This window comes from Prinia subflava, chromosome 3 (genome assembly GCF_021018805.1).
Source record: "Prinia subflava isolate CZ2003 ecotype Zambia chromosome 3, Cam_Psub_1.2, whole genome shotgun sequence".
In the NCBI taxonomy this organism is placed as follows: Eukaryota; Metazoa; Chordata; class Aves; order Passeriformes; family Cisticolidae; genus Prinia; species Prinia subflava.
In genome coordinates, this window is record NC_086249.1 from 12,509,189 (window position 1) to 12,532,641 (window position 23,453).

General features: G+C 40.5%; 1 protein-coding gene and 1 long non-coding RNA gene across 2 annotated transcripts in view; one reads left to right on the top strand and one right to left on the bottom strand.

The window, feature by feature from the left end:
• GBE1 (1,4-alpha-glucan branching enzyme 1) overlaps positions 1–10,981 on the bottom strand; it is a 136,828-nt gene extending 125,847 nt beyond the window's left edge. Inside the window, exon 1 of the mRNA XM_063393930.1 lies at positions 10,381–10,981. Within this exon, the coding sequence (XP_063250000.1) occupies positions 10,381–10,472 (92 nt within the window). The 5' untranslated portion in view covers positions 10,473–10,981. The remainder of the gene's footprint in view (positions 1–10,380) is intronic.
• Positions 9,825–22,305, top strand: LOC134548822 (uncharacterized). Its single transcript, XR_010079919.1, has 4 exons — positions 9,825–10,412; positions 12,872–13,015; positions 19,206–19,332; positions 20,723–22,305. It is a non-coding gene; the product is annotated as an uncharacterized LOC134548822 (long non-coding RNA).
• The last annotated feature ends 1,148 nt before the right edge of the window (positions 22,306–23,453 follow it).

A 23,453-nucleotide genomic window follows, 5' to 3' on the forward strand; every position in this document is an offset into this window, starting at 1 on the left:
TAAGCCACAGCTAAACTTGCCAATGAACTCTAGTGGAGGCTGAATTTACACACAGACCAGTTAAAACTCCTCAAAAAAAGCTGTGTTTATATACACTTACACATTATGCACATAAAGTGCAATTAATAAAGATATTTTTATGGTCTTTAGGGAAAATACATAAAAGGCTACACAGCAAAAAAAAAGAAAAACTAGCATTCACACTCCAACTTTACACCACTAAAAGCTAACCTAAAACTACCTTGAGTTTTACACGGACTAAACACAGCTTTAGGGATCCAATTCCTCCCCATTTGTGTTTGGGGGTTGCACAAGGAGGCAGGGCAGCGGGGAAAGAGTTAAAGCACGGACCTTTCTGATACTCTTACCAGTACTAAACTTCTGCCTCAAGTGACCTTTTTAATCCCTTTATCACTTTAGACTTTCCCCTCACTGCCTGACAAAGCAGCCAGCAACGCCTCCTTGGATTTGTTTTCTCCAAGAAAGGGGAAAAGCTGCTCAGACAATGGACACAGGAGAAGTGTGTAACCTAAATGCTACGCTTTGCTGCAGCCTCTCTCCCACCACTTGGGGCATGCCAATGAGAAGATTATTTCTCTACTCATGCTACATGCTGAAATTAGTGCAGTAACCCAAAAGCACCCGTTGTTGCTTAGAACAACCAGCACCAAGAAAGTAGCCAAGGGCTGAAGAAAAACAGAAGCACAAAGAGCACCCTAACTAAAAAGAATATGGGCAAGTTGTACAATTATTTAAACCTCATAAAGCCGGACCAAAGGAAGGAGATAGTACAGCCACCACATTACTTGCAAGATGAAAGATTTAATGATATTCTGACAATGATTTTTTAAAGCTGTATTTTTCTAAATAACTTCCTCTTTAAGGGGCAATAAAAAACATGCAGAAGACACCTGATACCTATTGAAAGGGAAATTAAAAACTTTTTCCAACAGACTATGTTTGACTGGAAAAAAAACCTCACATACATGTTCAGAAAGGCCATGCCATTGGCAGAGTTAGACACATACTGTTTACTTCCCAGAAGCGAAATATTTTATTAAAAACAATATCCATCTATTCAGCTTGAAAGATATGATGATCCATGAGCTTCCCAAAGATTAAGTTAAAGCTTGGGAGTTCACATCAACTGAGAGGTAAGATTTGGTTATTCCGACAGTAGATTTAAATCACCTGGTTCATTCAGCATGCAGAAGCTTTACCTTGCTCTCCACTGCTTTAACATTCTCAAAAGAAGCTGTAGTCTGAAGAGCCCCTGAAGTTGTAAAGCTTGTCTTTTTTCAGCTCTGTTCCTTCCTTTCTTACCAAGGAGGGATTTTTCCTCCTTCATTATGTATTTCTCTCAGGGATGTCAAAGGTTTTCAGGGAGTGAGCAGGACAACTGCAGAAGGGTGGGACACGGAAGACAAGACAAGATGACAATCCCATCAAAAATACAGGCTGAGAAAGGATTTGAGAACCAACACAAGGTATTTAATTGCCTTAAGTCTTACATTGATGTGCCAAGTATAAGACTGTTGTCTAATTTCTGCTTCTCAAAAAGGCAGATTTTAGCTCTGAGCTCTGGAGAACCCCTGTAACAGCTCCTGTCCCAAACCATCACATCTGCCATGTCGCAAACGCTTCTATGGAGTCATCACTCTGTCTGTAACAATACAAACCTATTGTGCAAGTATTTACACGCTGCCCAAATTTCCTCAAAAAAGCTGGCAGCCAAAGCAGTATTGCAAACTCCCTATTTCTATAAAGCTTCAACAATTTCCTAAAGGAGTAGCATTTTTTAAGAAATAAGTGTTTATTCAGGTCAAATTAAACCTTGTTGAAACTGATCAAAGTGTCATAACTTCTTATGTTGAAAATGGATTTTTTTTTTAGACTGGAAAGCATCTATGACTTTACACCTTACCAATCCCTATCATACCATGAACATTTATACTAGGGGGATATATCCTACAATATGTATTGAACAATTATGTTAGCTATTAACAGGTGTCAAATAATAATGTTAACTTGCTTAAGCCTGACATACAAGACAGAATTTATTAAACTCTTTTTTTTTTTCCTGGGATAGCAGGTACAGTACAATCAGCATGCCCCCTAAAGCTGCTAGAATGAGCTGCTGACTCTCATGTTCATGCAGTGAATACATTCTAGATGAGCAATTTCCAAGCAGTTGTGGTAGTGCAGCATGTTTTCATTTAGAACACACAGTAACTCAGCATGATTTTAATAAGAGTCTTTCAGACAATTCCCCCTGGCCCTCCTGCCTTTCTTCTGAATCATCTTATCAAATGCTTACACAGCCAAAAACTTGGATCTGATGATGGCAATGCATTCACACATGACTGTAGGGAATGCCTGGAGGTACATAAATGTAGTCTGCCTCTCAGGGACACATTAGGAAAAAAAGTGCCCTCAAACCAGAAGTCTGACCCACACAGGGTTGGCACAGTTTAGCTATCTAATATATTGTTTTCTCAAGTAGGAAAAAAAATTCCCCAAACTAACTGTAATAAACTACCTACATCTGTGATCAGATGTAGGTAGTTTATTATTTTTCACTTGTCCCAAGGCAATGTCTCCTAAAGAACCTTCCCTAGTAGCTCCCTCTTGAAGAGAGGGATGAGAACAAATGAAGATCAGACCCTAACCAATACCCAAAAATAGAGAATTATCTTACAATCACACAGATTAGCAGGCAACCTTCAAGATCCATGTAGTCTGTTTATGTATGCCAAATAATCCACACTTCCAGAAGCCTTTTCTTGGCTGAAATGTTAGGGTTTGGTTTTGAGTGAAGAAATTAAAGAAGAAATACTGACAAGCTTGAAATCTTCACTCTCCTAATGTAATACTTTGGCAGGCTTCCTCCACATTTCTCTTCCTACCATAAAGGACAGCATCCTTACTTTGGCATGTCATACCTGAAGCACTTGTAAGTGGGAGAATCCAGATCCCAACCTCCCTTTAAAGACTGTGAAATACACAAATTCACTCAATGAACACAACATCAGTTAGGGCAACAAGGGCTGAAACTCACATTTTCTATTCCATGAACTATGGAAACTAAATGGAAACTAACACATCTCGGTTAAATTTGTGTGACTGAGCATCACTCCTTTTGTACACCTAGGTTACATTTTTCTGAACTGGCATAACCTTTTAGCAGTGGCCTTCCTTCTCTGGAGAATGTAGGCCCACCCTTACTAGAACTTCCTGATCCACTTTGAAAATACTTTCTCTCTCACTAAGCACAAGGGCAGACATGCTAAGCACTGAGAGAGGCAAAGCAACACAGCAGGGCAGCAAGGATACAAAGGAAGCCAAGTATCCCATGCCTGAACAAGAGCTTCAGAGAGAAAAGGAGGGTGTCTAACAGAAAGCATCAGAGCTACCTCTACCTGCAAGTAATACCAGTCATGGAATCACAGTTGAATGACTAAAACTGACAGGTCTTCAGGCATCTACTTCATCAAGAACCTATCCAAAATTTTAACTGCAAATAATGCCCAGATAACATTCACTAATTAAGTGCTTCCAAGAGCAGCATCTTGGAGGCCTATTCTTTGTGGAATCAACAGGACTCATCTCTGACAACTTCAATTTCTTCCACTTCTTAACATGAGGTGCTATAAGAGCATCTAACTGTCAGATACTTGGGGAAGAGGCAGCCATATTCTCAGTAGAAACTTTTATTTTTTTCTGAATATCCTTTTTTCCAGAAGAAAACTTCTGTTTTAAACATTTTAAACACAAAGACCAGGTCTTGTTGCACTAGACACTTTGCCTGAAGACATTATTTTCTTTTTAACCTGATGAATAACTGTATGAAACAAAGTTTCAGAAACTACAAAGCAAACGGAAGCATGAGTGAGAGGTTTTAGATCTCAGACATTGCAGAAGCCAAAAGGAGCTATTTTTGTGGAAGGCAGAAAATAAGGAACAGTTAGGATTAGATACTGGGAGTAAATAAAAGGTAACAGCGAGCCTGAAAGAGAAGTGTCTATTCATAAATATTGAAATTGAACAGGGGGAGAAAAGTATCTGCACAGACGAGGTGTCCATTTCAGACAGTCCTCCATAAGATGCCTTCTTTACAGCTTTGAAGTAGTGAAGATGCACAAATACCTGAATGTAAAGTATTCAGCAAGACAAAGCTTTTCCTCACTATTACAGTGAAACAGTAATCAGATTCCTGGTCACGTTCTACAATTCCAGGCAGATTCTCAGAGTCTATCCAACGTGCTCAGATAAGCTGACACTACATAACAGAGCTGAGCAGGCCTCAATTCATTTTTTTCAGAAAACACCAAGTTTTAATTTTTATACAAAGGCAGCTGGTCTGCTAACAAAAAGCAATACCTACATCCTTATATTTTCCTGCCTTTTTATAAATCTGTTAGCTATTAACACAAGCCCAACTTGAATCTTTTGACAAGGACTACACTAAACACTCATCTGCTAGATGTAGATAGGGCCATTGAAGTACTTCCTCACACACTTAAAAATTAAGTTAATCAGTGAGACAGTCAACTCTGCTTGTCATGGTTAGTAATCCAAATGCACATGAGCTAGGTTAGTAATACAAACACACATAACGCACCTACGATAATGCAGGATACATTCCATTAGATTGGCAGGGTTCTAGAATCAACAGAAATCTACTGAACTTATGGGATGTCACCAAAACCAACAAAAATACAGCCATATATGACATGGTTGTTCAGGAATATTTAGTTCTGCCCACCCCACACAACAGTCTGTATGAGGCAAAATGGAAAAGGAAAATCCAGTTCTTCTGATGATACATAATAGTTGTGTTAATTCTGTGACAGATTATACTACCCTCCTTCTCCCCTTTCCATCCTCATCTAAAAATAGGATTCTAGCTTAGTCACCCTTCAACTCCCATTCCCAAGCTTGCTAGACCCCAACAGCTGCCTTCCTACTCAGCCCTATCACACTTGACACCTCTTCATTTTCAATACCTCAGTCAGGTACCCACACAGTTCATCTTCAAAAAAAGATGAAAAAAGAACCATAAAGCAACATTAAACTGACATTAAGCAGATACGAAGTGGGAGATAGAAATGGAAGAATGGTGAGTATTTCCCATTTGTAAGAATGGAAGGATCTAAGAACACTAGGAGAAAGCTATGAGCTAAGTGACAGGACATCCTGGTAATTGACACTGCTACAAAAGCCACTGAGTACACGTTCCCATTTCCACCAGCTCGCCAACACTTCAGAAGAAATGGAACCCCTCTCTCTCAACCCATTCATATGGCCAAGCACTATCAGCAGCATTTTATCTAGCTCAACAAACCAATGTTTTTTGAAGACAAAGACTGAAGCTGGTATTATTTTTCTCTTGTTTATTCTATAAATTAACTATTCAAAAAACCCTTTCATCAACGACTACATAATCAGTAGGTTACAGAGGCAGTTGCATGGTCTGGTAAAATATAATAAGCCATGCACATTGTTACAGTAGAAAATGCTAATAGGCAGCACTTTCTAGGACCAGTTTGTAATTCCATAAAATGCAATTACACCACAGGCATTAATGGTTTTAATTGAACCAATTATGCTCTAAGAGGTAAAAGACTAAAAATACATACTAAATTATACAAAGTCTTTAGTCTAAATAACACTTGAGACTTAACAAAATACTTGTGGGAAAACATATCACAGATGGTCAAACAATGTAGCACAGTGGTACCCTACACAAACACTGTCACTTAGGATTTTTTGTTTGTTTGTCTTAAACAAGTTCTTGTTTAGAGATCTGAATAACATATATTTGGGTCAAGCCTGAGCAGTTCACTATATAGACACTGATTTCCCTTCATCCCAAAGAAGACACTACTTCCTTGATTCAGGATCAAATTCAGGCATTCATTGAAAGAAAAAAAAAATACAGATTTCTATTTTCTCCATGAATACCATATGAAACATGCCCAGGCGCGACAAAGTATTGAAAAGAGAAGGTGACCAGAAGTCTTTCTTCATCCTAGTCACTCATTTAACTATGTCAGTCCATCCTCCATGCTTAGGGCATTTCTAGGTCCTACCATCACATTTCAGGCATTACTTCTTTAAAGAAACCCTTTGCTCCTATCAAAGCACTCGTTCAGCATTTCTCGAGGCTTTATGAAAGAAAGGGAAAACAGTCAGCTGCTTAAAACATGAAGTTACACTTTGCAAGAGGTTAAAGGGAGACAGTCCTTGAAAGCTAGAGGAAAATTTTCAGAACTTGAGGCAACATCACGATTCATTTCATCATGGATCTGGCAATTCTCAAGGTGAATCAGGATAATCATATTACCCTGCAGAATCCAGTCTGATGCGACTAAAGCCTGTCTGTCCTTCAGCAAACCACTCCCTCCAAGAAAAAGGAAAAACAAAAAGATCTCAGTATTAGCTGTGCTGCTGTGCAGATCTGGTCACCATCCTGAGGGTGAAGGAGCACAGCACAGGGCAGGAGGTGCAGATGTGAACCCCAGCAAGAGAGGCCTGCACTTGTTCAAGGCATAGATGAGCAGGAACACACTAGAGCCTCTCCAGAAGACAGTTCTTTGTTCCTGGTCTGCCATCTACTACCTATGGCACGCAGGTAGGGCCTGAGAGATGGGTGTCCTCAGAACAGAGGTGCAAAAGCTAACTTGAGGAGGCGTGGGCTGCTCATATCCACTCACAGTTTCAAGCTATCTACAGAGACAGGTAGCTGCCAGTGCATAAGGAAAAGAATGAGCCAGGCTGCATTCCAAGCGAAACAGGGAAAACAGACCAGAAACAACAAGGTTGCATCAAGTTACAGTACTAAAAAAGAACTGTCCACAGTTTGTGTAGCCAAACACAGGGAGCCCAGGGAGGCTGAAGAAACACATCCTCAGAGACCCAGCCCAAGCCAACGAGGTCCTGAGCAGCCCAAACCAACACCAGAAGTGATTGGTCTTTGAGTGTGAGAATAACCAAGTCACCTGTGCAGCCTCTGACAGTCATGGATACACAGCTACAAAGTTCTCTCTTGCCTGGCCATGCTCGTGCAGCACCACAGATAAGACAAACGATAGACTCAAGCCCAAAGGGCAATTCAGTAACTGCTGATGTCATTGCCAAGATTAGGTCCCAAGTCTTTCATCTCCCATCACTGCTACAAACAAACTTGTACTGAGCAAGATAAAGGGAGGACTATTTCACATTTTACTGCACAAGGCATAATATAAGGATACCCACTAAAAAAATGTTTAAAAGCTTTGTTTCTCAAGCATCCTTAATCCTCTGTCAAAAGTCCAAATTTTCATTTCTTTAGGCAATACACAGTATGATAACTATAAGCTATAAAACTTCCATCATTCCATGATGATTTGGTTTAATATTCAGTAAGGTCAGTACCATTGCAAACTCCAAGAAGAGGCTCATACTACAGGAAATGCAGCTATGTATATTGTATTTGATCAAGTCTCTTTCACTTCTACTTTTTCCCAGAGCTTCTTAATCCAAGCAAGTAAGATACTTCTAGTGCTCCAGGGTGCCAGGCATCAAATCTGCCTCCCATCCCCTTTATCAGGAAAAACTCGACCTTCTCAACTGAGAGATCTCATCTATTTCTGTTGTCTAAAGTATTCAAGTGGAAAAAAAATGTCACTGGGCAGGGATATCCTGAGCAAAGTTAGAGAAAGTAAGTCCACAGTAACAGAAGGAATAATGAACAGATTGTCACAGGCTCAGCAGTTGAGTAGTGTCATTTCTACTCAGCTTTCCTACTCTACAAAACTAAATTCATTGCTGACAAAGTCCTCCTGTCCTACCTATGATGAGGCTGTGGCAAGCAGCTGACAAACAATCCACTCTCAACACACAGATTTGCTTAACAGCACATATTCCTGGCAGCTTCATCGCAGCCTTTTCCTGCGCCATGTATGGTGTAGGAAACCAGATCCATTGAGTTATTTAACAAGTGCCATCCCACAGTGATGGGTCATACAGCCACCAGCTAAATGCATGAAGATCCTGCAGTCTGGAACAAAGATCATAGTTACACACTGCTAAGGATTTCTGACACAGTGCACACAGGTGTGCAGGGCCGTTCACCACCTCCTCCAGCAAGGAAACTGGACAAAGTAAGGAAATCCCATATACTGAAGGCCCTAAAGAACTGGTTCTTCACACAAACAGCAGTTAGGCTGCAAAACTGCTTTCTCCTGGGCACTCTTGCTAAAGCACAGCTGAAGCCATTAAATACAGACTGAATCATAATTCACAGAAACCAAAATGAGCGTTGCATGCAGACACTAACAGGCATTTCCCTGTGCTTACAACTTCCCCTCCCTGGCACTCCCCACCATCCACAGGATACACTGCTTCTTTGGGCTTAGAATAAATCATCCAGTTTATCACAGACTGCCACAAAAGTTTTCCTTTACTCTTTTAAATTAATTAACAGAATACATGTTTCCACATTAATTCTATAGCATGTGATCAGTTGGAGGTTCAGGAGGCAGAAAGTGACAGGATAGAGACAGGACCATCCGAAGCTCTATGCTCCAGATGCACAAACCTGAGAAGTACACAAAAGTTGTGCAAACTCACTGTACTCAGTACAGTCAAACTACCCCAGAAATACAAACAACACTATCCACAATATGACTGTTTTGATAGGAGCCCAAATGTTTTAACGAACACTTTTATTAAGAGCCAGATCTGCCTATTTATTAATTCCTACACCCTGGCTCCCGACTGAAAAAAATTAGGTGTTTTACAGCACTGCATGCATGGCCAGGACCTTGTTAAGAACCATAAAACTCTCAGTTGTTCTGTCATTAAGAGATTAAGTTTGAGAAAATGCGCTGCAAGTGAGCCTAGTGGTTTACTCACTCCTTAATCCTATTTTACAAGATCTAGACTTACCACTATTCAATACCAGAACCCAACAGGACACCTGGGAATGTTAAACCATGTTGAACATAGGAAAAGGAAAAAAAAAAAAAACCTGTAAAAATTTATATATTCCTATTATATTCCTTCTTACATCCCTCACACACACAGACTTTTCCAGACTTCTGGGACACAGGGCATTGGTCAGTACTACAATTATTTTGATTGCCAGACAACCGCTAGTGAAACACAACATCAATGTGCAACATAAAAGCTCCCAATGGCTGTGCTCAGCCGGCGGGTGAGGTTTCAGCAGCTTTTCCAGGCCAGCAGCCTGGCTCTGCAGGACGCAGGCCTCCTCTTGCCCAGGCTCTCACCAGGCCCTGGACACAGGGCTGGCGTCACATTCCCAGCGAGAGGCACAAAAAAAGGGATGCTCAGAGCGGCAACCTGGCACCAACCTAACACACACTCTGCTACTTCGTGCATTCAGCCGAACAGCTGAGCTGGTGGTTCAGAGACACCTCAAAACATGAGCCTGCGGGAAAATTCCCCAGAAAGACGAGATTCGGGAGCAGTTTATTGACGGATTTCTGCAGCTAAACTCTTTTGATAGCGATAGTAGCTCCGTGCATCACCCTGATGTCCTCACTAAATCCATCTCTGGGATCCCCAACACAGGAAGGGCACTGACCTTCTGGAACAAGTCCAGAGGAGGCCACCAAGCTGATGAAGCATTTCTCCAGTGAGGAAAGGCAGAGAGGATTGTGCAGCCAGTGAAAGGGAAGGCTTAGGGGTGACCTGACGGCAGCCTTACAGTACCTGAAGGGAACTTACAGGAAAGACAGGGCTACACTATTTACATGTAGTAACACGTCAAGGGGAAACAGGTTCATGCAAGGAGTAGGCTTAGATATAAGGAAAAAAAAAATCTTTATTGTAAGGGCACTGGAACAGGCTAGCCAGTGAAGCTGTGGTTGTCCCATCCTTGGAAGTGTTCAAAGCCAGGCTGGATGCAGCTGTAAGCAACCTGAACAAGCAGAGGGTGTCCCTGCCCACGCCAGCACGGCTGGAACCAGATAATCTTTACAGTCCCTTCCAACTCCGACCCTTCTGTGATTCCGTGCCTCTCGCAAGCTGTCCCCGGCTGCGCCCCACGGGCCCGCTGGCCCGGCCGCCGCTGTCGGGAGGGCCCGCGGGCGGCGCTGCCGCCCGAGGCGCCGCGGAGCCCGGGGGCTGCCGGGTCCGGACGGCCCGGCCCGGCCCCACCGGGCCGGCGGGGAGCTCCGCGGGCGAGGCCTCCGTGCAGCGCCCCGGCCCGGGAGGCCTCGCCGAGCCCCGGCCGCGGCTCCGCCGGAAGGGGAGCGGAGCCGGCCCGGCCGAGGGGAGGGGAGAGCGGCGCGGGGGAGGGGACACCGCCCGCCCCTGCGCCCCCGGAGGCGGGCGGGCCGGCGCTCCGCGCTCCCCTCCGCGCGGCCGTACCTGCGCTGGAAGTCGCTCCGGAAGGGCGCCAGGTAAGGGTCCCGCTCCAGCAGCTGCTGCAGCCTCGGCGGCTCGGTGCAGGCGGCGGCCATGTCGCCGCCGCGGGCTCCGCGCGATCCGCGCCGCCGCTAAATACAGCCGGGCAGGGGGCCGGGCGGGCGGCCGGGCGCCCCTGCCTCTCCCCGCCCACCGCCCGCGGCGCCGCCGGGGCCGCCCCGCCGCCCCTCCCCGCCCGCCGTGCGCCGGGGCCGGGGCTCCGCGGCTGCGGGAGGGGTGTCCCGTCCTGCCCTGCCCTGCCCGGCCCGGCCCGGCCTCCCCTCGGCGATGCGCTCGGTCCGGCAGCCCCGGCTCGCCGGCGGTGTGCGAGAAGCGCCGGTCTCTGAACGAGCGTGGGGTGACAGCAGAGGAAATAAAAAAAAGCTTGCGACAAAAAAAATAATAAAACATCTGCGGGAGCCGAGCCGCCCGGCAGGAGGGGGGTGTCCCCCAGTTTGTTTTCTTAGAGGCTCTTTGATGTCGTTTTCATCGTGTCAGCTGCCGGGTGAACTCTGCGTTCCCACACACATCAAGCCCACCGCACGCCCCGGCCAACATCAACACCCCCCGAAGCAGAGCTGGCATCATCGGGAGCGCTGGAATAAATTTCTCGACTGTTTGATAGGGTGCTGGCGTGCTCACAGACAGCTCAGCAAAACAAGAGTCTGGGGACTTCCGTGAGTTCTCATAAACACGGTGTCTATACAGCAAAAGGTTGCTTTATCAGGCACATAAATTCCGAACGTGGTAAGATTAGTTCAACTGATCCTAGTGCAGCCTGAAATGCTGAATAGCACAGGTAGATTGCTGTGGAAGTTTTAGTATCAACATGTCTCGGTTTTGGATAGGCCACAAAATATCCAAGGCAACTGATCACAAGCCTGACCATGCCTCTAGGCCAGCACTGAGGACTTTTATTTAAGGTCCAGCAATTTTGCTTTGTTTTGATATGTAGTGAGAAAGTTTATTTAGAGGCCTCTTTTGAATGCTTTTCAGTCACGGTTTATAAACTTTTCAGCTTCTAGACACCTTAACTCATTCCCACAACCATCTCCAAAATTGTTGTCCTCAGCTTAAAACTATCTTGGCTTCCTCTGAATTTAGGTGCTGTTTCTCCTTCCTGTCTGCCAGATGACTGTTAGTGATGAGCACTAACAGTTCGTTTATTACTTCTCCCAAAACTGGCTACAGTGAAAGTTTTCATAAAGATTTGTTTCATCAACAGTGCCTGTACTTAACAGTACAGTTGTTGTACATTGTTGCAGTTTCTAACTACAAAGGCAAAAGTCCAAGACCTTTGTTCTTTTTCTCCTTGTGGAGTGTAACAAATGTTTTGTCCTAAGACTTTGGGGCAACAGTGATACTGTTTGCTACAGCAGCTGCCCTAACAGGAGGCCTAAGGAGTCTTAGTTTGGTTATTGAAAGAAGCAGCATTGATGCTATAGCAGAACTACTCATCATACCCTGCTCTGATAGATCAAGAATTCTTTTTTTCACAGTGGCCACAATTTCTTCAGTCACTGGAGACTGAAAAACTCTTTAAAATTACCTGGGTTTCTCAAAGCTTTTTGTGTAGCAGTGTTGTCAGTGCCTGTGCTAAACCAACATTAAAGAACCCTTACCATGTTCTTTTTCCTTCTTTCCTCATACTATGTGCACTGTATTCTTCTAAATGGGTCACCCTCACTCTCACACTTAACTAGCTTGGTCAACTAAAAGGAGGAGAGAAATTCCAGCTTATTATCAAGAGCCAGGAAACTGGGTTTTTTACAATAGTTGCATGTTACATGTGCTGCTGCTTTGGAGCTTCCAGGTGTTTGAAGTGGAGGTGGGAGAGCAATTCCTGCAGCCTCTGAATGCATGAGCATTGGAAAGAGGAGCTTCAGCCTTAGCACAGTTTCTTTTGTTTTATTCATTGTAAAGAAGCCCAAGCAAGTTCAGAACATTGTTGTTAGCTTTTCAGCATAAACACAAGAGAGACATCTACAAATGAGCACTACCAATTTGTATAGGAATGCAGCTGTGACTTGCACCTCCCTGGAGAAAAGGACTCCTTCATAACATTCATTTTAAGAAATGACACATCATCCAACATCATATATTCAAACCTTGAACGTCAGGAAGTTAAATTCTGCAGGTAGCCCCTGTCCTTATAACAGACAAAGCCCCAATCACATATTTAAACACTCTGTGAACCAGGATATGAATAAGCATACCATTTGTATCTTCTCATATTTCATTTTACAACTTGGGCATGATTTTTTCTTCCTGCTTTGTCACAAGTAACTCCAAGATACTAAGGCATGTGTTGTTTTGATCATTGATTGCACCATGATCCTGGTGTTCCCATCATGAGCTGAGGCTGGCTCTCAGGACCTCTACCTGGAGGCAAAACCAGCAGTTTAGACAATGGATATTGTCCCAACAACTGAATGTGTCTTTGTGCATTTGTCAGGGATGGATACAAAGCTGCCAGCTGCTGCCGCTGCCAGTGGAAACAGGAAGAGGAGGAGTGTTGGGAATAACTGCTCTTTGATGGGGACAGCAGTGGAAAATATGAGAATGGTGTCTAAGGCGTGTGTCTGGCACTCAGTTACCGGTGGGTCTGCAGTATATTAATTACTCCAAAGCAGTCTTTCAAAGGATGTTCATGCTTAAATTATATATGCCTTAAAATTTTGCAGAGTGGTGCTGAGCAGTAACTGTACAGTTAAATTTATAAAATCAATGTAGGGGTTTTTTTAATATGCAAAGTTCAAAGATAAACCTAAAATTTTAAGAGAAAAATGGCTACTCTTGTCATGCAGCATCTCCATTTTGATTCACTAATACATTGCACTTACTTTGAAAAAGATGACAGAGATCACAAACCACAGAAACTAAGTTAGGAAAAAATCTTTCTCTTCATTAAGGCATTGGTTCAGATTCTCCCTCCTCAACAGTTTCTTTTCATATTTCAGCCAGAATGGTTCTGTGAGATCTCTGGCCTTGAGTGGCTCTTACAGAGCAAATTCCTGAGCTCCAGGTTCTTCTAAACCAAGTGGCTTAGAGCAGGCCTGGGCCCTGGTCCTCTCCTGGCTCTGTAAGATGCTTCCAGGCCTGTCTGAGTCATCTTTGGGGTACAGGTTTCTGCTTTGCAGCTAATACAGAGACTGCCCAATCCCACAGTTCCGCCTGTCTGAGAAGAGATGACAAAGGCAGCAGGATATTTATTAACTCTCTGTTGAGAACATTTAAGAGTTGCTGATCTCTTAAGGTGACAAGTTACAAGGCATGTCCTTTGTATGGTTCAGTTCAATACTTAAAGGCTATATCAAGACTTGTTATCATTTTAGTCTGGGCAGAACTCCTCCCAACTCCTTTTCCTGAAAGTCTTTTTACATCTAGGTATGGTTGGCCTACTGTGCTTGCTTGCATGTGGGGAGATGTATTCTTTATTGCCATTGCATCCATGACTTAAAGATGAGAGGTAGTCCCTGAGCAAGAACTGACAACCTGTGACTTGTTCCTATACTGGATCTCATAATGCAAACTATCAAGAAGAGGTGTTCCTGCGGACAGACAACTGTTCAAAAAGATTTGCACTTCAGTATTCCAGAAGAACAGGTTCTTGAAAGCTCCCCTAGCCTTTACAGACATTTCAGACATCTGAGCATGTTACAGTACCCATTGCAACCTTCCACTTTTGGACTGGTTCCTTCACATTCAGTACCTAGCACAAAGTGGAGTACAAAGTTTGAAGGAGTATCAGCTTATTTTACCACACTGGCCAGCCAAACATCCCCATGTTATTTGTTCCAGAATCCATAAGAAATTAACTGCACAGTTCTCATCCAGATCCAAAGCAAATGCCCCCTTAAAAAGTAATTATCCTTTATTTTGGTAGTCTTCCCAGAGAGGTCAGACATTGGGCATGGAGCTGTAGCTCATTGCAGGGTGGTTGTAGCAGGTGACCTTTAAAGGTCATTTCCAATGCAAGCTATTCTGTGATCCCATGACACTTATCCCTATCTTTGGATTTGCCAAGGTGAGACACATAGGAGAAAGGAAATGGTCAGTGTTGCACAGCTGCTGCCAAACATCACATCACTGTTCCATAATTAAAACCGTACTACAGCAAGGGTTCAACTGTTTGATTACATATGATGAACAAAGCATATATCATTGAAAATTGCAGCAAACATTCCAAGTATCTGTTGATGTATCTATCAGTTTAATGGTTTCAGAATTTTAAGTCTGAGGTTTAGAAGAAATGTAGGGTATTGATACTGTCTTTTAATGTATCACCTTTGCCCTGTCGTGGTTTCAGGAGCTTCACATAACAACACATCTTCAGAGATGAAAACAAATACACCATCTGAAACACTCAAAAGCCAGTTTCAGGGTTGTAAGATTCCAGTAAGCACAGTTGATAGGAATGTCATTTTCACTTACAGTTCAGAGCAAAATAAAAACACATTCCAACAGCCTGAAAGTCCTAAATATAATGATTGCTTCTTGCTTTCACAATATTGCAGTGTGATATGCTTTGGTGTCCTTATTTTGTATAACAGAGTATTAAAAAAATATATAAATATTTTTCAAAGTTGTTTACACATCAATCAAGACACTTCAAAGTGTGATACCAATTATAGAACATCCACAGATACAGAAAAATATTTGTTGTGAAAATATCTATGAGTCTTACTAAAAAATCAAGTAAGAATTTGTGAAACAGTTTACAGATACAAAAAACAAAACTTTCAGGAATTTTGTCTTATTTTTATTTATTTATTATTATTTTATGGATGTTGTAGATACTCTCTTGGTTGTATGGCTTCTACATTTCTCAGAAGAAATGACTGCCAATAATAACAACTTTCTATAACTTATTGCAGTTTCCTGTATGTATTTATGCATTGGATGAAGAACATAAAACATTCTGGACTCTCTCCTTAATGCCATACCACAATTCTTTGTAGCTGTCACCTCTGTTTTACCAATGTGTGTTTATCTCTAACACTTAAAAAATAAGGAGCTTAAGCTCTCTGGGTTAGTTGCCCCAGAGGAACATTCTTGCTATAATCGCAGTGGCTCCTGTAACAATATATTACTATTAAACAGGCAACTTATTAACATTTGCCAAATATTGTATTCCAATCCAATACACTTAGAACTGGGAATGAAACCCCACAGCATCAGCAGCAATTTTGCTTTCTTGCTGTTTGTGGTCTTTCCTAAAACCCCAGAGGAATGATCTTACTTTGGGTGTTTCTTGGTTGCACAGTCCCACTTTCCTCCCCAAAACACTGCAGGCATTTAGGCTGCCTGGCCTTTTACTCAGAAAAGAAAGTGAGGTTGCCAGATAATCGTTCAGAGGGTAACACATCTAATCCTTCGGGAGGTCAAGTGAGGTGAGAAGAGAGGAGAGGCATGCTGCTAATGCTCTGACAGCTCTGTCAATATAAATTCATTAGTATGTATAGAACTGTTTTAGTTTTCAAAAAGCAGAATAGTACCTCAGTTGTATTTCTGAATTCAAGTCTATCCTGAGTTCACTGCAGGAAAAGCAGATGGATCTTGTGCAAACTGTGTGAAATGCAGAACTTTTGGAAGTCCAAGATGTGTTCCACCGACATCCTTTTAGATCTTGTCAGTATTAGTTCTGGTTTATTTTTTAATGGCAGTCAATGGCATTTGACCCAATTGATTCTCAGGTGCGACCAACAGTGTGTTGAATGAGCAGAAGGATGGGGCAGGGACCAAATCCTTAGTACTACACTCAAAATTTTGCTGTAGTCAGAAGAAAACACCAAATATGGAACTAAGAACTTGTTGTTAGTCCAATGAATATTTTAACACTGATTTTTCAAAATATTGGATAAATTTGGGAAAAAAACCCTCATTAATAATGCATTTATATATACAAATATGCAGTGCATACTTGTTATACAGAAAATACTTTAGCACACAAAAGGGTCTGAGAGTATAATTATGTATTTTTTGTCTTAGAATATCCCAGTACAATAACTGAAGGCACAGCCTTCACAATCCCAGTGATACAGAGCTACACTTACAGGTGTACAATCTGTTGCCTTAGGTGATTGTATTGTATGCAATACAATCTTCCGTAGGAAATCTTGTATGCCTTGGTGATTCACTTTTTCTTCTTAGGACACTCAAAACTCTACATTTCTATAAATATAGAAATCTTCGTCCAAGACAAATATATACATAGACTTTTTTGGGGGGGAACATCAGTATTCACGGATTAGAAAGAACTAATCTGTCTTCACATAGGTTTTTTCTTGCTTAGAGATAAATCCTTTAGGTTGGATCCTTTTTCTCTTGTTAGAAAGGTTTATATCTTGCTCATTTTTAAAATCAGCCATGACATTTCAGTTAAAAGAAAAGTGGTATGACTTTCACTTTTTCTATATGTGTGCAGCTTAACAAAATTATGCAGTAAAGAAAACTAAGTGATACACAGCTTCCAGTATGAGTACATTTGGAAGGGATTGCTTAAACTGTGTTATCTGTGGGAAATAAAAGGAGCAAATATAATTAATAGTTATCTTAGTTACTCAGGCACCCAGCACCTCCTTCAGTATGAGCTTCTGAGGATATAGAGGATTATTAGCTGCATTTCTGTTTCCTGAATATTTTATGTTGAAGTACATACTAATAAAATAACTACTTCATTACTACTTAGTACAAAAATTTACTTCATATTATTAGATAACTTTTTTTAGGTAACAGCTTTTTGCAACTCAGAGCCAAATATTTATATTTGAATCCAAATAGCAATCTTCAGTGGTAATATATTAATTACAATCATGTATTATATGGGTAAATTTTGGTTTTCCAAGTTAATGCAGTCCCAGTTCCATTATAATAATTCAAGTGCTGATGGCTCTCAGTTTTCCTCAAACACCCTTTCTTTCTGATGTCTCTGAGCCTTCTGTTTATCTGTCAAAATTCTCTCTGTATGTTGTCTTCTATTACCTAATCCTAGTCAAAAAATGATTAATATTGGTACCCACTGTCATTGTAGCTTAAGCAGCCACTCGGTGCAGGCTTCCTCATGCTTGTGCCATCAGCCCCTGCAGCAGGGCATCATCACACATCAGCAGTCTCCATGCTCACAGCAGTTCTGATTTCTCCTGCTTGAATATGCAGCCTTTTTGTTTCTCTCTGCATTGCATTATCTTCTCAGGCAGCGTCCAGGCGCTTCACTTTCTGCTTGTCCTGTAGTTCCACTGGAAGGCAGGCCCTCCCCAAGGGGGGAGGTTCACCTTGGTGTCTGTAAAGGTGAGGCATAAGCCATCAGTTGCCTTTTTCTTTATGCCAGTCTTCAGTCAGTGATCTGCTAGTTCCAGGATCACTCCCCGGTTTTCTTAACTTGTTTCCATGTGTGTTTGTTCTAGGTCTGACTGTTTCCTTACTACACTATTTCCTACCATTGCATATGTGCATGGACTACTTTTCTGCCTCTTTTCACTTTGTCATCCGCCTTTTGCCATTTGTACCAGAGGAGAATATATGAGCGTGAATGTTGCCAAAAAAAAACCAAACAGAGCAGTTTTTATAGCATCTGAGTCATGCATTCTGATGGACTTTTTGTTTGTTTTTCATGCTTGCTGTTATTTAGTGTCCCTTAGATCACTTCTTCCCTCATATGGGTTGCCAGCTCTTTCTGTACTGTTCCAGTGTCTACAGGTCCTAAAACTAAATACATTTCTGTGTCCAGGGCATTCACTACAGGACTTAAAATACAACCTAGTCATAATTCAGGGCTTGTCTGTCTCTACCACATAAACTTCAAAAATAGACTGACAGCTTTTTCTGGTCCTAATATATCTCTGCTTTCTGTTGGCTTGTGATCCATCCCCAGATGATACAATCTTTCAAATTCTGTGACTCTTTTCCAAGCACGTACAGCGTTACACATCCACTCACAGCAAGCAGTTGCTACTGCAGGAACAGCTGGTTTGCAACAATCTGCATCTCCAAGGCTTCGTCCCTGCTGAATGTGCCATTCCCTCAGCCCAGCCATTTCTTCTACAAAAGGAGAGGAAGGCAGGTATTTCTAGGAGCAGAGTGGACATGTGTAGTGAGAGGTTGGATTTGGTTTTCTCCTACCTTGGTTCTCCTGTCAGTCTACCTGATTTTGTCCTTTACAGGTAAAGCCATAACAAAAAGTCTGTACTCAGCTGGGTCATGAGAAAGGGACACAGACAGAGATCTCTGATCACACAGGACTGTGATCAGAGGCTTTTATAGCAAGTATAAGCAGACTTGGTGCTTCCATTCAGTATCCACCAGCTTCCACCAGTATCTTCCAGTATCCACCATCAACTTGCTCCGACTGCCATCTGTTTTTTCTCTTTCTCTCAGATTTTCAACAAAGTTTCCTTGTCCCTCACAAAACCTGCCACTTACCACAGCAAGGTTTGCCTGGAGTGAGTCACAGCCAGATCATAAATTGATATAACTACTGTTTCTCTGCTTTCCTTGGATTGTTGGTAATCCAGAAGCTCCCATGTTGCCCAAAATTCTTTTATTTTATAGTAAATAAGATAATTTCTAGAAATTTTCAGAGGCTTGGTTGTTCAGCAGGTCAACTAAAAGGATCCACAGACAGGTTTGCCCATGTTTTCCACTGGTTTGTTACACTGAAAATCTTCTTTGGTACACCGTATACACGCTGCTAAGAATTTACTGTTAGCTCAGTAAATATTCTAACAGTATAATTTGTCTGATAAATGCAGAAAAGCCTCACTTTTCTGATATTCTGGTCACTTTTCCAGTCTGAGCTTGGCAATCTTCCTGATGCAGACGAGAGACAGGGCTTGCTTTATAAGTCATCATCCCCTGTGGCCTTCACAAGAAGAACAGTGATGTTTACATTGGGAGATTCTAATTCCTCACCTTTGGGTAAGTTGGCTTTTATTTTTAAACCTTACAACATCTGCTTCCCTCTTACCTATTCCTACCTAGTTTGAATATTGTGCAATATCTTTACTCCTGGGCTCTCAGATTTCTACCATCCTCTGCATTTTTTTCCCTCTATCAGTCAACCATTTATTTTACTAAAATCAGTCGTTTCAGCAATATAAAACTGTAATTCCTTAGTGGAGAATCCAGGAGACAAGTTAGACACAGGCTGATTTTTCAAAATCACAGTGGTTTTGCTGAAGTGCACATTCAGCAGAGCTGTATAAAACTGGAGGTCATTGCATTGTTCAAATTTGTCATTGAGCTTCTCAAGAAAAGCATCTATAAATGGAAGACATTGTGGATGTTTATACTGTTCAAAGGCTTGTTTTACAGCCTGTTAGCAATTCAGTAGTTTATCAATAAAGAATATAAAAACTCAAGCCCTGTGTCTCTTCCAATTTATTCTGCTTTTGTAGTATTTACCAAATTTCTGTTAAAATTCCAACAGATCTTATGAAAAACCTTTATATCCGTGGTTTTTGGGGCCAAGAGCAAATCAGCTCATTGTGCCCTAGTCTTACATTAGTCAACTGTTGATAAATAGGCTGTAGAAGTACTTAAGTACTCAAAATGCTATGTCCTGGTAAAAAATTACAAATATTTTTATGTCTTCTTTTATTCCAGTTCTTTTTTCCTCAAAGAATTTGAAATATTAATAACTGTGGTGGGATAAATGAGAAAATGTGGACCTGTAGTTGTTCTGAGTCTCTGGAACCCATCTTTGCTTTGTGTTATCACAGAAACTCATAACACAGTGTTTCAGGCAAAATTATCATTACAGATCTATATTTTTATAGATTGTTATATATCTAATATAGATATATCATAATATATTGTTATATATTATATACTATTTAATATGATTGTAGATTATTACATTTGTATTTTGTTATAGATATATATTTTGGCTTTAATATCTAACTTCTATAAATTTAACTTTTTTTTTACCAGTGATTAAGTTCACTGCCTTTGGTCAGTCAGATTGATAGAAGTGAAGTAGTAGAGCTCTCTAGTAATGATAGTACACTATAAAGTAGGAATATTTTCAAAAGTCTTTCATGTTTTACCCTCATTAAAGCTTAGTCTCATAAACCACACCAAGTCCTCTCCTGACATTTTTCTGGTTGTCATTATCTGGTTCTTTTACTGTCTATGGTTAAAGGAATTAACTTGTGCAGATAAAGAGGTTTTCTTCATTCATAAGATAATTGTCCACACTATTAGAATTATTTGTTCTATTTCCTCCTTCTGCTGTTTCAGCTGCACACAGTTAAAACACAGAATTAGTCTTAAAATTCATGAATTATCTGTTGCTTCTTGACCCAAGCCCTCCTGCAGCTGTCTCCTCAGCAACCCCTGTGTTGTCATCTGATTCAACACATGCACAAGGAGCACTTACAAAGGGAGCTGAGTCATTCTCTAAATCTGGACCATCGTCCTCTCAACACAAAACCTTCCTCTGAAGCACTTAAGGGCAAGTATTAACTGTGTCATTTTGCATGGGAAGTTTTATCTTCTCTTACTTTAAATTACTTCTGTGTCTAACTGCAAAGCCTGTAATTTAGCTGTATCCACCAAAATATTCTTGGTCATTTGTGTTACATAATGTCAAATACTTATTTATCTTCTTATTTCCATGTTCTATTTCCTTTTCTTTTAATTAATTGTCATTTCAAAATAGACTCACATCTTCACTGGATTTTTTTTTTGTACATAGTTGTAGTTTCTGTGAACTGTGACTACTTTTCTGTCATTCAGGAACCCTTGAGTCTCAAGGAACGTAACCTGTACAATCAAATTCAAAATTATTCCAGAGACAACATTAAAGGATGCTCAGTATTAATATCAATCTGACTTAAGTTATCTGATATACCTAACATTTAAAAAGGTTGATAAATGAGGACATGTATTAGACACCCTAAAAGTGAGGAAAAAGATGAACTGTTTATGTCATTATTTTCTTAGCACTATCAAATGTCATACACATTCTTTGCATTTTTGAATGGATGGTCTTATTTCCAGTCTTATCTCAGTGCCTGCTAAAAATGTGTGCTCTGGTAGGTTGAAACCATTCTAGCACTACTACAAGTGATGAATACTAGGATTTTTTTCAGGTTTATGTCCAAGTTGCTGGGTTACTTGAAGCTCTGAATAAGATCTGCATGAAGACTTGTGATGAGCTCTGTAACTGAGTTGTATTACATTGCTCAAAATAAAGCTTTTCGGTTGACTTCTTCAGTATAATTCTTGTCATGTTTTAGGAATTTTCATGCTAGCTCTGTTTTTATAAATGCTACCTTTATTAAATCTGTAATATCCCAAAGTAATACTTTTTGCTTTGGGTTTATTTTCTGATTTATATTCTAGCATGTTTATCTTCTCTCTCTCGTCTAGTTCTTTTTTGATTTAACATTGATTTTTTTTCCCTTTGTTTTACAGTAAGTCATGTGGCATTGACATCCCTAAGAAATTTAAAGTTACATGGAAGATAATTAAACAGCATATCGATGGATGAGATAGACGTGATGGTTTCTCCGTGATGTCATTGCATGTTGGTGAAGGGACAGCACTGTGAAATATGAGATGCAGTGTCATCAAAATATTACCCTGGTTTTGCAAGGAGTTGCACAAGGAGCCATTCCTTTTCTGCAAAAGGAAGGCTTGATTATTTGTAACAGTAAAAACAAAAACCAACACTGCCAGCAACAGAAAAATAACTGTTTCCTGTGTTTTTAATTTCCTTTCTATTCCATATAGATATTTCTATTACTGAAAAAAAAGGCTATCACCTCTTGTCTCTGTTTTTTCTTAAATCTAGAAATGTTTTGCAAATTTAAATTAAAAAAGTCAAATGTCTTGCTCTGTTTCTTCATTTTTAGAATAAACTGAAGTATTTCAGCTTTTAGTGTCTGTCCTGCTTGTTCACATGATTTCATTTTTTAATCAGGATTCAGTTTTTCATAAACATCAAGACCTTTTCCAATACTGAGGAACTGAGTTTATTAATTATTAATAATTAATAAAGAATTAATATTATTAATTATAATTAATTACAATATTATGTATTAATAATTAATACAGAAATAAATATTAATTTTTTTCTGTACTAAATTAAATTAATTTTCTAACCTGTTCAATACTCAGAAACATGAAAACAATCTTTCTCTGAGTTTAAATCAGGTACATTATGCCTTTAAGATTAATATACTTTACATAGTGCTTTGCCTATTAAGTAAAGGAGATTTGATTAGTTTTATTCTTCTCATTATTTTAAAAAAAGTCTTATCTCTTTTGGTAAAAAGTATAACATCTTCTCTGATAACTTTCCATTGTGTTAGAGAAGGTTCAACAAAGCCTTTAAGTTCTTTTAAGTCTTACATTGTAAATCAGGATAGTTAAGGGAAAAAAAAATCTTTCAAGAGCATGGTATCTGCTTGTAAATATAATACTGTCATTCATCATTAGAGATAACAGGCAGGGGTTATAGCTGTGTGAGCTGTTTAAAAATCAAAAGCAGCACACTCAGAGTGCAGCCATGTTTGAAGAAACAGTATATAAAAGTTACCCCTCAAGAACATACCGTTCTGAAGGGTAACCAAATATAATTATTTTATGTAGTGCCACATGATTGAGATGCCTTGGAATTCCCCCTCTTGTAGCACTTCTGATCTGTCTCTTAAGTTTGACAGGGTAGGGTTATATCTATCACGGGGTGGGAAGTCCCTCTGGTGCTAAGAATAGCTCATTAAAGGTGGATGGAATGTCTCCTTTTCTCATGTACATATTAATTACCATAACACTTGTTGAATGTGTCTTTGCTGGCAGAATGACATACCTTGCTGCTGTATCAATTAAAACTGAGTTTCTTGTTGGTTAAAACTTGGTCCAGTGAAGTAAAAACATGGGAAATGGAGCAAGATTTCTTCTTCTTTTTTTTTTTTTTTTTTTTTTTAATATACATTTCTGTTCTAAAGAAGTCAGCACCTATTCCTTTTTAGAGAGATTTTGAATTGAATATAGGACCATGATGATAATCTGGGACTAGAATTCATATCTGG